Genomic DNA, 14366 nt, shown 5'->3' with positions numbered 1-14366 from the left:
AACTCATGATTTCATGAATAAATCCATAATGTGGAATCGTTTCTACTGTGTCTGGATCTCCACATGCACTTTTCCTAATTAACTATTTTTGACATTTACAGTTCTGAATGTTTTTCTTTGCTTTTATAAAATTATTATGGATGTGTCATCAAAAACAAGTTTTGTGCCAACTCACACTCTTAATAGACCCCTTTTGAGCCGACGTCACGATTACGTCACGGCCTTAGCTGGAGGCAAAACAAGGGGAAAACTGGAGGCGGTCAACACAAATCAGCACAGAGTCGGCTACATAAGGAGTTTATAATATCATCTTGCTAGCTAGTTAACAAAACGGCCAGAGGAATATTTCTGCCTCCACCCACGAAAACACGTCACAATGTTTACTAACCAAAAAGGGGTCTATACAGCCGCTTATTTTAGATTTTTAGTTGCAAAATTATATTCACTATTATATTAATTTGACTAGTTATATGTACTGTATGTGTTTAGACAAAAGTATTGTTATTGTTTCATTCTGTGAACTGCTAACAATATTTCTACCAAATTTTCTAATAAAAATATTGTTTAATTGCATTTATTTGCTGAAAACTGAAGAAACAGGTGAAAATAAAAAAAAGATGCTCTGTATTTTTTTTTCAGACCTCAAATACTGCAAAGAAAACATGTGTTTAGGAGAAGTCCACAAATATTTGTATGTGATAACCTGGATTTTTCTCACAGTTTTCACGTGTTTGTCCTGATGTCAGTCTTTCACATTGCTGTTGATGACTTTATGTGGGTTTTTATTGAAATTCAACACAAAATGGACTGGAATGACCACAATACATCTAGAAATGATGATTCAATTAATATTTGGGATGGTTTCTTCGTATTTTCCGTGGCTGTATATTTGTTCATATTCACAGAAAATATGCATACACTTTGTTCTCTATTTATGGATATTTTTCCATCAATTTCACCTCATTTAAACTGCAATGATTTAATATATTCTGAATATTATGACGATGAAGTGATGATTGAATGAGAAGCGTTCTTCTGTTTAGAACTGCACGTCTGTGATTGCACGTCAGAGGTTGTGATGTCACTTTTCAGTTGGACCAATGAAATGTATTGTTTCTGGATAGAATAGTTCATTCATTAACGATTAAAATATTTTTTATTATTTTTATATTATTATTGGTGCTGCTATAAAACTGTGTCTCTAATAGGAGATGATGTACAGCACACTGAGAGTCAGGTTGAAAAGGAGGTTTGATTGGGTGCTAATGTGATGCAGAGATACGGTCTATAGTGATTCTCTGAGCTTTTCAGGTGTGTTACGTCTTCTGAACATCAGACACAATAATCAGACTGACCGACAAACAAGCACACGTGTGTGTGTTTATCTCTTTACTCAGATAGTGTTGTAACAGCTCATTTCATCACTCGCCTCACTGACCTCGACATGTTTTATTCATTCTGTGTGTGTGTGATAGTGGATTTGATTTACTGCTACATGCACTTACAGATGTACAACACTGACAGAAAGAGGAAACGACGCAGATACAACACAAGACACACACCAACACAAAGACACACACCAACACACACACACACACACAGAGAGAGAGACTGGCAGGCACAGGTGCACACACACTAACACACACACACACTCTGTGGCTTCATTTACATTACACAAAATATCTGCACATTTGTTGCAGAGAGTGATGATACTTTAGATAAAATTAATATTTTTATTATAAAATATGATCTATTATTTATTATTATAAATAACAAATAATTCTGATAAAAAAGTAAATCTGTCCATCTGTTCAGAGAGACAAGCTGTGTTCTTTAATAACATATACATCATTTATTTCCTCTTGTGTTAAATATGGATGTATATCATATGTATTATGTAGCTTATCTTTGTGATGTTGAGCGATTCTGTTTTGTCTCGGTTCAAAGGCTGCAAGACTTCCAGAAGCAGAATCTGATCAACACAACACAACTGTTCTTTTTGTGTAAAATGTTCCCTCTTTCTGTGGACTGTTGTGCAGTTTCATGAGTTTCTGTTAGTTCAGTATGAAGCAGTTCAGATAAACAGCATGTCACACAATGAAGTGAAATGGGTCCGTGTCCATTGATCTTTCATTCCTCACACCAGACTCCTCTGCTGTGAATGGATCGTTCTTGGTTGTGATGCACGTGTGTCTCAGTTCTGCAGGCGCTGAGGGTCGAGGTTTCATTGCATGTTTCACAGCTGATGCTCGTTTCCTCGTCCGCTCACACCTGTAACTGCCAATCATCTCAGCCTCCAGCGCTGTCATCACAATGTTCGCTTAAATTAGCATACATTTACATAGAAACCTACTTGTTTCGCAGCCTCACTCAGCTTTCTAAACAAATGCCTTTTTCTCTCTTCCTTTATCACTTGAATTCTTTATGTTGTTCTTCCGCTGGTTCTAGACGGGGTGGAAAATCAGGTGCTGTGTATCTCCAACATCTGAAAACGACTCAAAGAACTTTATCACTTCTCAACAATTCCTTCTGATCTGAGCACTGCCGTTAGTTTATAAAGTAGATGAATTGTTAACAAACTGTCTGCTATATTATGTGCGTTTGGCTCTATTAATAGTTGGAAGTCAGGATTCTGAAACTCTCACAAACACATACACACACATACACTTACACACACATACACTTACACACACACACACGCGTGGCTTTCAGTCAGTGTTTTCAGGCCTAGGGCTGCACAACTAATTGTATTTTAATCGTGATAGTGATTAATGTTTCCCACAATTAACTGAGCATAATCGTTGTGATAATTATGTTTTTAAAGCAAGAACAAAACTCCCGAGAAGGTCAGAAAATCATTGCAAAACTCATATTTTTTGAAGTGCCACTTTACATTACTTCACTGCATTTCAATACATTTTTTTCAAATCCCACAGACAAACATGAAGGTTGACCTATAGTAATGTGTAGCGATTCATAGTAGGGAAGGAAGAAGACGGGAACCGGCAAACATTTAAACATTTAATCAAACATAATCAAAAGTAAAAAGACAGCCGGCTGCCCCTCACGGTCGACGGCCGGCGAATACAACATAAATACAAACATAAACATGTTCGGGCCGGTCCTCTCTCTTCGACGGTCCGGTCGCTCGTTCTCTTATATGCTCTTATATATGTTCTCTTAATGATTGGAGATTTCCACGGTCTCGCCCCGCCTACTCCACTACATAATGATTTATAAAAAATTGTGAGTGTTTAGATGATTGAAATATGCTGTTGAATATGTTTAAAGGCAGCAGATTATAACACATTCATTAGCTGTAAAGTAAAGGCCTAATAAACATGCTGAAGTGACATTACAAACTAAATAATGGTGTTTATTAAACGTGAGTTAAAAATGTTGAGCAAAATAATGGTGATGATCATACATGTGCCTGAGAGCTTTTGTCTCATCTCATCTCACCTCGTCTGGTGTTTGACTCAACAGCGCTGTTGTTGTTTTATTCAGGACTGATCCTTGAGCGATGCTGATGATGTTTCATCTGCTCCAAAACATCACACTTCAAACCTAGAACCACACGTCATTACAACTTCTAACAGTAACTGTAGTGAGATTTAAAGACACGGACCGTGCCAACTGATGATCAGATATCTGCAGACAGACTGGAGGACTGAGACATGTGTGTGTGTGTGTGTGTGTGTCTGCAGGGATATTGAGGAGTCGTGTGGTATGAGCTCAGATCTGAAATTATGGGTTTCAGCGCCAACAACATAAACAAATGTTATGTAGCCCAAACTTAACTTCAGGTAGACCTCCACAAAGAATCTATAACTGTTGAGTAGTTTTACAGTTTTTTTATTGCTTAGACACTAAAAGTGATACTTGAGGCATCACCCATTCACCAAATCTTTAGATCAAGTCTGCAAAACGGAAAACATATGCTTTAAATTAAGTTTTCTATTGTAAAAAAAACTTACAGCATACACAACATTTAAAACTAATAGCACATGTGTTTCATTAGGAAAATACTGAAATAAAAAATGATTCACTCATTTACAGACGTGTGTGAAAACACTTTTCACTTTTTTGTTGACTTACTGTACATGTAGAAAGTGAGCCAAAGATGATGAGAGGATGAAGACAGCATGCACAATATTTTTTTCACAACAGCAACATTCATATTTGCTTACAGTATCTTCAAATGTATCTGTTACTGTTGATCCCTTAGTCAAACTCAATAAAAATACAATGTTTTCAGAATACAATATGTTTATAGAGAAAATCTATACATTTATACAGTGTGTTTGTGTAAATGCTGTGCGAGTGCTATGACAAAGTGTTTTACATTGTTCACATCTTTGTGTAGTTTGATGTGTCTGTGGCTTATTATTTTATGTTTCTGTGCAGAGTGACTACGCGAAAATAAAAAATTGTTTTAAATAAAAAATCTAAACAAGATGTGTGTTGCATTTTGCATTTTGTGTGTGTTTTGTGGTGTTGTGTGTAGAGTTTTGAGAAATGGAGCCATAGTTTCCAAAATTGTGTGTAAGCAATTTAATATTTATTAATATTAATATTAATTAAATGTAAAAAAAGACTGGAAGTTAAGTTCGGGGCAGGCGGATGCGTGTGTCTGAAGAAAGCGTCTTTGTCTGTTTCTATATTATTTCTACATCGTCTCTGTGTAATTGTTGCGTGTCCTGAGCTTCAGTTGTTTCTCACAGTGAGATGAATGTTTCTTATAGATCTGTGTCTCAGGGTGTCCGTCACGGTGTCGTTTGTTTCTCTGAGAAAAGACTGGTAAGGTTGATACAGTCATTACGCCGCGATCTTTACTCTTCTGAGTTCTGAGTGAGATAGAGCAGACGGGCGTCTCTCCGTCGGGTGACCCGATGAGGTAATGCTGCAGATCTCAAACCGGACTGAGAGACTTGTACCTAATAAAACAGTTCCTAATGTACCGATACAATAAAAAATACATGAGCCATGAATCATTTATTGATTATATTCTACATGTGACATTATAGTATTCTTTGTGGCTCATTATAGACATTAATAATTGTATTTAAATATATTGTTTATCTCTATAACAATAATTGTGTTTGACTGGTGTCTAGTCTTGAAAGTTCTGTTTTCAAATCTTGGAAAATTTGTTGTTTTTTGTGTCCGGTCCATAACCAAACATTGTTGAGTATACTTTTGGAGGTATATGTTGGTCTCGGCTGAGGGCTCCTACATCATTGATGAAACCAAATTAAAGCGGGACAGACAGAGGTCAGGTGGGAGACGGGTGGGGGGTAGTTGGGGGGCGTTCAGAGCTTATGGGGAATGATTGGAGATTTCCTCAAATCTCATTGGTCGTGGTGGAAAACGGTGCGAGGGAATGAAGGCGATGGCTAATTCGCTAGATTTGAGCCTGTAGACCAGCGGCCCGACCCGATCTGCCCGGTTGCTTAGCAACTCCCGGTGTACCCTGGGTTGCTTAATGACTCCTGTTGCCGCGGCGACTACGAGGATTTTAACGTGTCGGAGCTCTGGAGCTTTACAACCAATCACGCAAGTTTGTGGCCCGGAGGCTGAACAAATCAGAGTGAAGAAAGCGTCTCATGGGTGTGGAGGGGTCTAACGCTGACCCAAACACTGGCACACATCCACAGCGGCACCAAACTCTCTCCGTACTGTATTTACATGAGCCAAAACAATCTAACACCTTTAGAATGATTGACAGGGCGTTCAATCAAAAGTTCGAGTAGGTATTAAGATGTTCTGTGTAGTTTTTTGAAGGAGTTGATCAATCCGAGCTGATGATGTGGTGTTCTCTGTTAGATATCTCCTCTGGAAAATCTATAAGTGAGACCTTCAGAAAGAAACACGCTGGTTTATAGGAGAAATAACCAAGATTTAAAGAGACTTTAAAGTTGATTCTGTCTTTAATTTCCGTGTAGTCGACATAGATCACATAGATTAAAAATACAATATTATCGCAGCATGTATTAAATTCAATAATAAAGTTTTGTTGTGTTCATTTTGATGTGTTATTTGAAGTAACTGTTTAATAGATTTATTGATCTCTATGATGTTTAGTTTCATGCTGTTAAAACATCAGAGAGCAGCGGATCTCTCTAGACTTCTCACACGCCAGTACATGAATTAAACATGCCAGAAGCGTGTGTGTGTGTGAGAGAGAGAGAGAGAGAGAGAGAGAGGTTTCCTGCTGTGTTTGTTTTTGTTTATATTATATGGCACTTGTGACTCTAAAGTTGGAAACATGCTCTTAACACACACACACACACACACACACACACAAACACACACACATACACACATGCAAGTAAGCACATGCACGCACACAGAAACGCGCGCTCGCAAGCACAAACACGCATGCACGTAAACAAACGCACACACACACTCATGGCTCTAACAGCTCTCTCTCTCTTTCTTCTCCAGATGAATCGGCCGATCCAGGTGAAACCGGCCGACAGTGAAGGACGAGGAGGTAATTAACCTTCTTTTAATTTTCCTCACTCACACACGGATACTTTAGTGAACTGCTCTGAGATCAGGTCTGGCTGCTCACACACACACACACACACACACATGAGCAGGGGTGTGTTGGAACGGTTGTTCATTTAGGTCACTTGCCTCTGTTGACTCTCCATCTGTTTGGGGCGTCCAGGGCGCCGGGCTTCACTGTGACCCGACTGAGATCAGAAAACTCCCCGTCTGACATTTACTGTAGTGTCACTCACTCCTCACATCTGCTGTACCAGCTGCAGGTGATCTCGTGCTTTACACTTTCATCTTAAAGGACCGCACGTGTGTGTGCGTGTGCTCTCATGTTTATCTGTATGTCAGAAATCTCCTCGTATCACTTCACAAACTTCTCTTAACAAACTTTAGAGCCGGACAGTCTCTGCCTTTGGTAAAAATAAATGTGAGTGTTTTGATAAACATTGATCTGTATTGTGTTTCATGGAGAAAAGATGATTGTAGGTTTATTCATTTAATCAGAACATAGTTTTGGTTATTAGATCATTTATTATTCTAAATGATCATGTCAGTTTTAGGGATTTATTCACTTTTAGGGTTTTATTCACTTTTAGGGTTTTATTCACTTTTAGGGTTTTATTCACTTTTAGGGTTTTATTCCAGTGTTGTTGTCTCATCAGGATTTAAGGCAAGTGTTTAAGATGATCATTTGACCTGGGATCAGATGGGTTGTACACAGCGAGCCAGGCATCAGGAGAGATCTGTGTTCAGTATAATTGTTAAAATGATGTGCATTAAACACAGATCACAGATCAGCTGGACAGACAGGATGGTGATGAATAAAGGATTAGTGTTCACGGAGTTGGATAAAAAAGGGCATCAGCACGGTCACAGGTGGACTTGATCTGTTTGGGAATTTTCTGTTTGATGTAATGTGTATTTATTATCATCATTTATTGAAATTTTAAATTCTGAATCATCTTTATCTCATCATAAAGAGAAAGAAAGAGATGTCTGAGTTATAACACACAGATGTAATGGCTGACAGCACTTCACTATTGAATCATGTCTGATGGTAAAGACGCTTTCTCTCACCTCACTGAGACTACTGTGAGAGAGTGAGAGAGAGAGAAAGAGAGAAAGAGAAAAAGAGAGAGGGACATAGAGAGAGAGAGAGAGAGAGAGAGAGAAAGAGAGAAAGAGAGAGAGAGAGAGAGAGAGAGAGAGAGAGATGACGCTGATGTATGTTGTGTCTCTATGTAACGGAGGCAAGCTAGTGTAGAGCTGTGCAGTGTGTTAACCTCACTCCTCTGCCTCAAGGACTCTCTAGCGACAGACACTAGAGACTGTGGTCTTTAGCCTCCTCGCTAGAGCGCCCGACTCCCAAGCCGAACCGACCCGCTTCGAAGCCCGCCTGGTGTAGGTGTGGTTCGTTCCGGTTACACTGGGACATACTTTTATGTCAAAATAATGTGTCTTACAAGGTTATTTTAGTTTACTGAAATTAAAACTTTGAAAAACGTCTCTGTTCATTGAAATTAAATATTGGCCTTAAAATTATGGGGAAAAACTAAACTAAAGGAATACTTGAAAACTGCCTCAAAAATACATTGAAATAAGTTTGAAACACTACAATTATAATAATAAACAAAAACTAAAATAAAACTAAAATAGAAATGTATATTATAAAGCAACATAAAAAATAAACAAATAAATTATAAAATGACAAAATGATGTACCAAAATTGGTAAAACTTAAAATTGACATAAAAATTATAAATATAAATAAATACAAATCTAAAAATAAAAGCTAATTCAAAATATGAATAAAACTAAATATATTAACTCTGGTGTCTTAAAACCACAGAGACCTAAAACTACACTGTAAAAATAATTAAGCTAACGTGAAAAATGAGACAACCTGATGCATTTTTTTGTCTTTCAGTTTTAAGTGTGTAAATTTATAAATGATTTTTATTTCTTATAGTTTATAGTTATGCTTATCTAGTTTGAATGATTATGACAAGGGCCCCTCACGAAGGTTTGCATAGGGCCCCTAGATGTTAAAATATGCTGTGTGTGTCTTCAGGACACGGTCACAGAATGACAGATTCTTATTTTCCAGATCATTTCATCTGCACAAAGACACAACACACAGACACAGACAGAGATACAAGTGTGAGGGATTGGAATGAATTGTGCGTCACAGATGCTGAGATATGAATATAACTCAAAGGTCCGGGAATGAAAAGATAACGTTCTGTAAAATCAATTTCTCTCTGTTCATCCCTGAGGAACTTGTGCTGTCCTCTGTGTGTGATGTCAGATTCTCACAGCATAGACTAACATGTCAGAAATGTTCATTATTGAGCTTGTGGTGAGTTAATAAGCCATAGAATCAGACACTAGAGACCCCTGATACACACACATGTTCACACACAGAAAAAACACAATCGTACACGCTCACACACATGCTCATACACACACACACACACACACACATACACACACACAAGCAGGTCATCAGCCTGCCTTGAATTGCATTTTTCGTTCTGTGTTTGATTATAATTTAACAATTGATGTTTTATTAATTAATTATCAATTAATTTTAATGAATAATAATATATTTATAAATATGTATATACTGTATAAAACAATTGTGTGATTAGGTGATAGACTTTACAGAAATATAAGTAAAGAGACTTCATCCAGCTTCAGTCACAGATTCTTAGAAATATTTATAAAATAAACATGAAACAGAATTGAAACATGTTCTCGCTCTTAAAGTTATAGCGTTAAAAATATTCCCAGCATGCACTGCCTCTGCAGCATGAATCAATCACGTACCATTATCTGATGTTTTTTGTTGTTTGATTTTTGTTCTGCTCAGTTTTTTTTTTTTTTGATGTTTAGTGAAGAACACTTTTTGTCATGAAAGGATTATGATATAAACCCTGTCACTGAAGTTCTTCTGTACTGCTCATGTATGAAGATTAAATTAAGCCACATCACAAACACAATCGTAAGATTCAGAATTGTACGTTTGGAAAAAAACAGATATATTCACTGAATGTTATTCACCGTCTCTCTCTCTCTCTCTGTGTGTCTGTCAGAAGACCGGAAGCTGTTTGTAGGGATGCTGGGGAAGCAACAGGGTGAAGATGACATCCGGAGGCTGTTTGATTCATTCGGGCACATAGAGGAGTGCACCGTTCTCCGGGGTCCTGATGGGGCCAGTAAGGGTTAGCACCTACACGACTCTCAGTCCATCTCATCTCACTCCATTTAAATGACATCCTAAACTGTAGTTTCTAAACTTCTAAATCATCAGAAGTGATTTAATGATGTCTGTAGTCAGGTCAGGTGAACATACACAGTTAAACTACAGTACAGTTCATATTACTGACATTATTACAACAGTACTGATGAGTTCATACTCTCCACACGAGAGGTAAACTAACCTCTGATGTCTCTCTCTCTCTCTCTCTCTCTCTCTCTCTGTCTGTCTCTCTCTCTCTCTCTCTCTCTGTCTGTCTCTCTCTCTCTCTCTCTCTCTCTCTCTCTCTGTCTGTCTGACAGGCTGTGCTTTTGTGAAGTTCTCCAGCCATGCAGAAGCTCAGGCAGCTATTAACAGTCTTCATGGTGGAACGACGATGCCTGTAAGAGACACACATATACAATATCATAGAAAACTTTTAGCATTTTTCGATTTTCCAAAAAACAGAACAGAAGGCAGAAACAATGCTGTAAATGCTGTAAAAGCCGTGTACTGATGACTCGCATCTATAAGAATCCTAAATAATTTGAATATGAAAACAAATATAGTTAGGCGAGTAATGTTCCTAAGTTAATCGAAAACTAAAAAATACTATTTGATGCTCATTTTTCAATCATGGGTAGCAAGAGTCCTGATCACCAAACTTAAGGTCAGATGTGAGCAGCGTTGTCTGCTTTAAACTTGAAATGACGTTGATCAAAACTATTAAGATAAAAATACATGCGTTTTAATTCACCTGCCGTGCTCGTTCTCGTTCTGCGCTGCGGAGAAGCTCGTTTGTTTCTGTGCACACACCGGCTCCACTTTTTATAAAAACATTGTAAACGATATTAACATGATGACCTAAGTGTTTATTTATTTGCATTATGTGCGATATGCTTTATTAACGTCTTTTCATTCGATCTGCATGAGCTATTAGGAAATGGTTATAAAATCTAAATGCTTAAAATGTTTTCTAAAACTTTGTCTTAGAAAAACTAAACTTTTTTGTAAACTCACATTTTTGTTCATCATATTACGTAAAAAAATAACATCCTGTGTCTATTGTATTGCAGTTAGGCTATGTTGTAAAAATACTGGCTGGTTTTGACATATATTTATTCATTAATGCTGTGTACGTTTGCACCGAACAAGCCTGAACAATTTACTTTTATTTAATTTCATATGACATTTGATATTTAACTTATATTAAGCGTAAGCTGGTTGGACCACAGTCTGCCCTGCGTACTTGTGTCACATTGCTCTTTGTTCTTATGCCTATACCAAAAAAATCAAAATCAAAATGTTTTTTTAAACTGACGTCTTTCTCATTTGCAAAAAGTATTAAGAATGTGCAACAAAATAAAGAGAGATTATAGTCCTATTTGGCACTACATAAAGGAAGACGGTATTAATAGCAAATTATGTTGTTTAGCCATCAAAAACACACAATCCTTCACATTCATCAGTCTTACTTTGTGTGTATTTTCCTGGACCTCTGTATAAAAAGTGAGTGTGTGTGTGAGAAGGGTAAACCCTACGGTATGGGGACAAAATGAGGAAACAAATTTATAAATCATACAGAATTAACTTTTTTGAAAATCTAAAAGTTTTGTGATTGTTTAGGATAAAAACCATTGTGTCTATGGAATGTCCCCATACAACATTGAAACCCAACATGTGTGTGTGTCGTATGTATGTGTGTGTGTTTGGATATGGGTGGAATGTCACAAAGCAAACAATCATAACACCCCCGAGAGACTCAAGTGGTCTTCCTCTTTATTTTCTCTATGCAAAATCAAATTTCTTTTATGTTTCATCTGGAGTGAAATGTGTTTTCATCAGAATTCGTTCACCACAGATTGAATGTCTTTGCAAAGGTCAGTGATTTCATTTCTGCCAGTAAAGTTTGTGTCAGTGTCTCGACTCACTTCTGTCCAGTTCCTCCATTATATTTCCAGTTATTGTGTTATGTCCTCTCTATGTAAATCTCTGTTCACATGAGATTAGATTTGTGAACCGGTGACAAACGGCTCGGTCGGGTCTGTGGGAGATGACAGCTATGCTATAGCTTATCAAATTCAGCAGATTAAATTCAGACTCGCTCGCTCGTCCTCTGGATCATCGTGTTTGTTTGGGTGAACGTGATGACTTCTGGAATGACGGAAACATTTCCTGTCGTTTCGTCTTTGAACATCCGTCCGGATTCTTGAATTTTTAAGCACACTTAAATATTGAGCACAACAGGACATATGCACACGGGGCGATGACGTACTTCCTCTTAAACCACTTCCAGATGGATCAGGGAGGGAAATGTAACGCCTCTGACCATATTTGGAACATCAGGTTCCACTTCAATTGTACTGACAGGTACACCACCTTACTTGCCTATACATTTGGGCGGTCTTAGTCAAATCAGACCACCAACTGACGTACTGTCTGTGTTTCAAGAACTTTGCAGTAAGAAATTTGACTTCATGTGTTGCTGCGCAGACCGATCTGTGTGTGACATCATGTGTGTGGATTTCATTGGATGGCTGTTGGAGTGAACTTGTGTGGTTTGTGCTGTAAAGAGGTGAAATCTCAGTCCTCTTGATGAGCTGTTGACTGTGATGTTGGCATACAGGCCGGACTCTTCTGCATAACGTCTGTCTCCTGTGACATTCTCATAGATCTGCTTACTTTCCATCACGCTCTGTCATGACAGCCGGAGTGTCCTATTAAATGAATCGATTGTTGAGAGAGTTTCAGTGACACTCCTGATCAGAATCACAGCAGATACCACAATATTGTATTGTTGTGTGTGTGCGTGTGTGTGTATGTGTGTATGTGTGAGACTCACAGTGTGTGTGTGTGTGTGTCTACACAGGGCGCTTCATCGAGTCTGGTGGTGAAGTTTGCAGACACAGATAAGGAACGGACCCTCCGTCGGATGCACCAGATGGCCGGTCAGATCGGGATCTTCAGCCCTATGACCATACAGTATGGAACTTATGGAGCATACACACACACCGTGAGTCTCACACACAAACACACACACACACACACTGTGAGTCTCACACACACACACACCGTGAGTCTCACACACAAACACACACAAACACACACACACACACCGTGAGTCTCACACACAAACACACACACACACACACTGTGAGTCTCACACACACACACACCGTGAGTCTCACACACAAACACACACAAACACACACACACACACCGTGAGTCTCACACACAAACACACACACACACACTGTGAGTCTCACACACACACACCGTGAGTCTCACACACACACACACTGTGAGTCTCACACACACACACACACACACCGTGAGTCTCACACACACACACACTCACACACACACACACACACTGAGTCTCACACACAAACACACACACACACACACACACACACCGTGAGTCTCACACACACACACACACACACTGTGAGTCTCACACACACACACACACCGTGAGTCTCACACACACATACACACACACCGTGAGTCTCACACGCACACACTTTGTATCTTTAACTCACTCTGTTTTAGAGATGTAGTGCATGTAATTATAATAAATAAAAAACCTTAAATCTCATGAGCTGACTGTGTGTCTTTCTGTCTCTGTCCGTCCATCTATCTGTATGTCTGTCTGTCTGTCTGTCTGTCTTTCTCTGTCTGTCTTTCTGTCTGTCTTTCTTTCTGTCCATCTTTCTGTTTGTCTTTCTCTGTCTGTCTGTCTGTCTTTCTCTGTCTGTCTTTCTCTGTCTGTCTGTCTGTCTTTCTCTTGTCTGTCTGTCTGTCTGTCTTTCTCTGTCTGTCTGTCTGTCTGTCTGTCTGTCCGTCTGTCTGTCTTTCTCTTGTCTGTCTGTCTGTCTGTCTTTCTCTTGTCTGTCTGTCTGTCTGTCTTTCTCTTGTCTGTCTGTCTGTCTGTCTTTCTCTTGTCTGTCTGTCTGTCTGTCTGTCTGTCCGTCTGTCTGTCTTTCTCTTGTCTGTCTGTCTGTCTGTCTTTCTCTTGTCTGTCTGTCTGTCTGTCTTTCTCTGTCTGTCTGTCTGTCTGTCTGTCTGTCCGTCTGTCTGTCTTTCTCTTGTCTGTCTGTCTGTCTGTCTTTCTCTTGTCTGTCTGTCTGTCTGTCTTTCTCTTGTCTGTCTGTCTGTCTGTCTTTCTCTTGTCTGTCTTCAGCAGCTGATGCAGCAGCAGGCTGCTCTCATGGCAGCTTCACAGGGTTCGTATCTGAACCCGATGGCCGCCATCGCAGCCGCTCAGATGCAGCAAATGGCTGCTTTCAATGTCAACGGTCTGATGGCTGCGCCGATGACCCCCTCTTCAGGTGTGAGACCCCCGTGCACACAAACTCACACACACACAGAGACACACAAATGCTGTTTTGAGTGTCGCATCTCAGAAGTGAACTGACATCCGGATGAAGGGTCAGTGAAATTGATTAAGACTGTCTGTTTTTCTTCTGTCAGTTGTCCTGCTTTGATAATCTGTGATGTCGACACACACACACACTTTACCTGTCAGCTCTAATCCGCCATGACTGAAATGCCCTTGGAGAAAAGCAGAAAAAAACTACTAAAACAAAGCAGATAAGAGATTAATCTGACTGAACCTGTGA

The 14366-nt window shown here is 39.0% G+C and overlaps 1 protein-coding gene across 7 annotated transcripts in view; it reads left to right on the top strand.

Moving 5' to 3' along the window:
* Positions 1–14366, top strand: part of celf6 (CUGBP Elav-like family member 6) — a 48533-nt gene that overhangs the window by 19016 nt on the left and 15151 nt on the right. For 3 of the 7 annotated variants that reach the window (XM_056765855.1, XM_056765858.1, XM_056765852.1), the window contains exons 3-7: positions 6448–6496; positions 9602–9730; positions 10068–10147; positions 12614–12757; positions 13931–14075. In XM_056765855.1, coding sequence (XP_056621833.1) covers positions 6448–6496; positions 9602–9730; positions 10068–10147; positions 12614–12757; positions 13931–14075 — 547 coding nt within the window. Of the gene's footprint in view, positions 1–6447; positions 6497–9601; positions 9731–10067; positions 10148–12613; positions 12758–13927; positions 14076–14366 lie in introns of all 7 variants that reach the window. The other 4 variants (XM_056765854.1, XM_056765857.1, XM_056765851.1 and 1 more) reach the window with 2 other exon arrangements.

This window comes from Triplophysa dalaica, chromosome 14 (assembly GCF_015846415.1).
Source record: "Triplophysa dalaica isolate WHDGS20190420 chromosome 14, ASM1584641v1, whole genome shotgun sequence".
NCBI classification, from domain to species: domain Eukaryota; kingdom Metazoa; phylum Chordata; class Actinopteri; order Cypriniformes; family Nemacheilidae; genus Triplophysa; species Triplophysa dalaica.
Note: the sequence above shows the minus strand (reverse complement) of the source record. Positions and strands in the feature narration are given on the sequence as shown.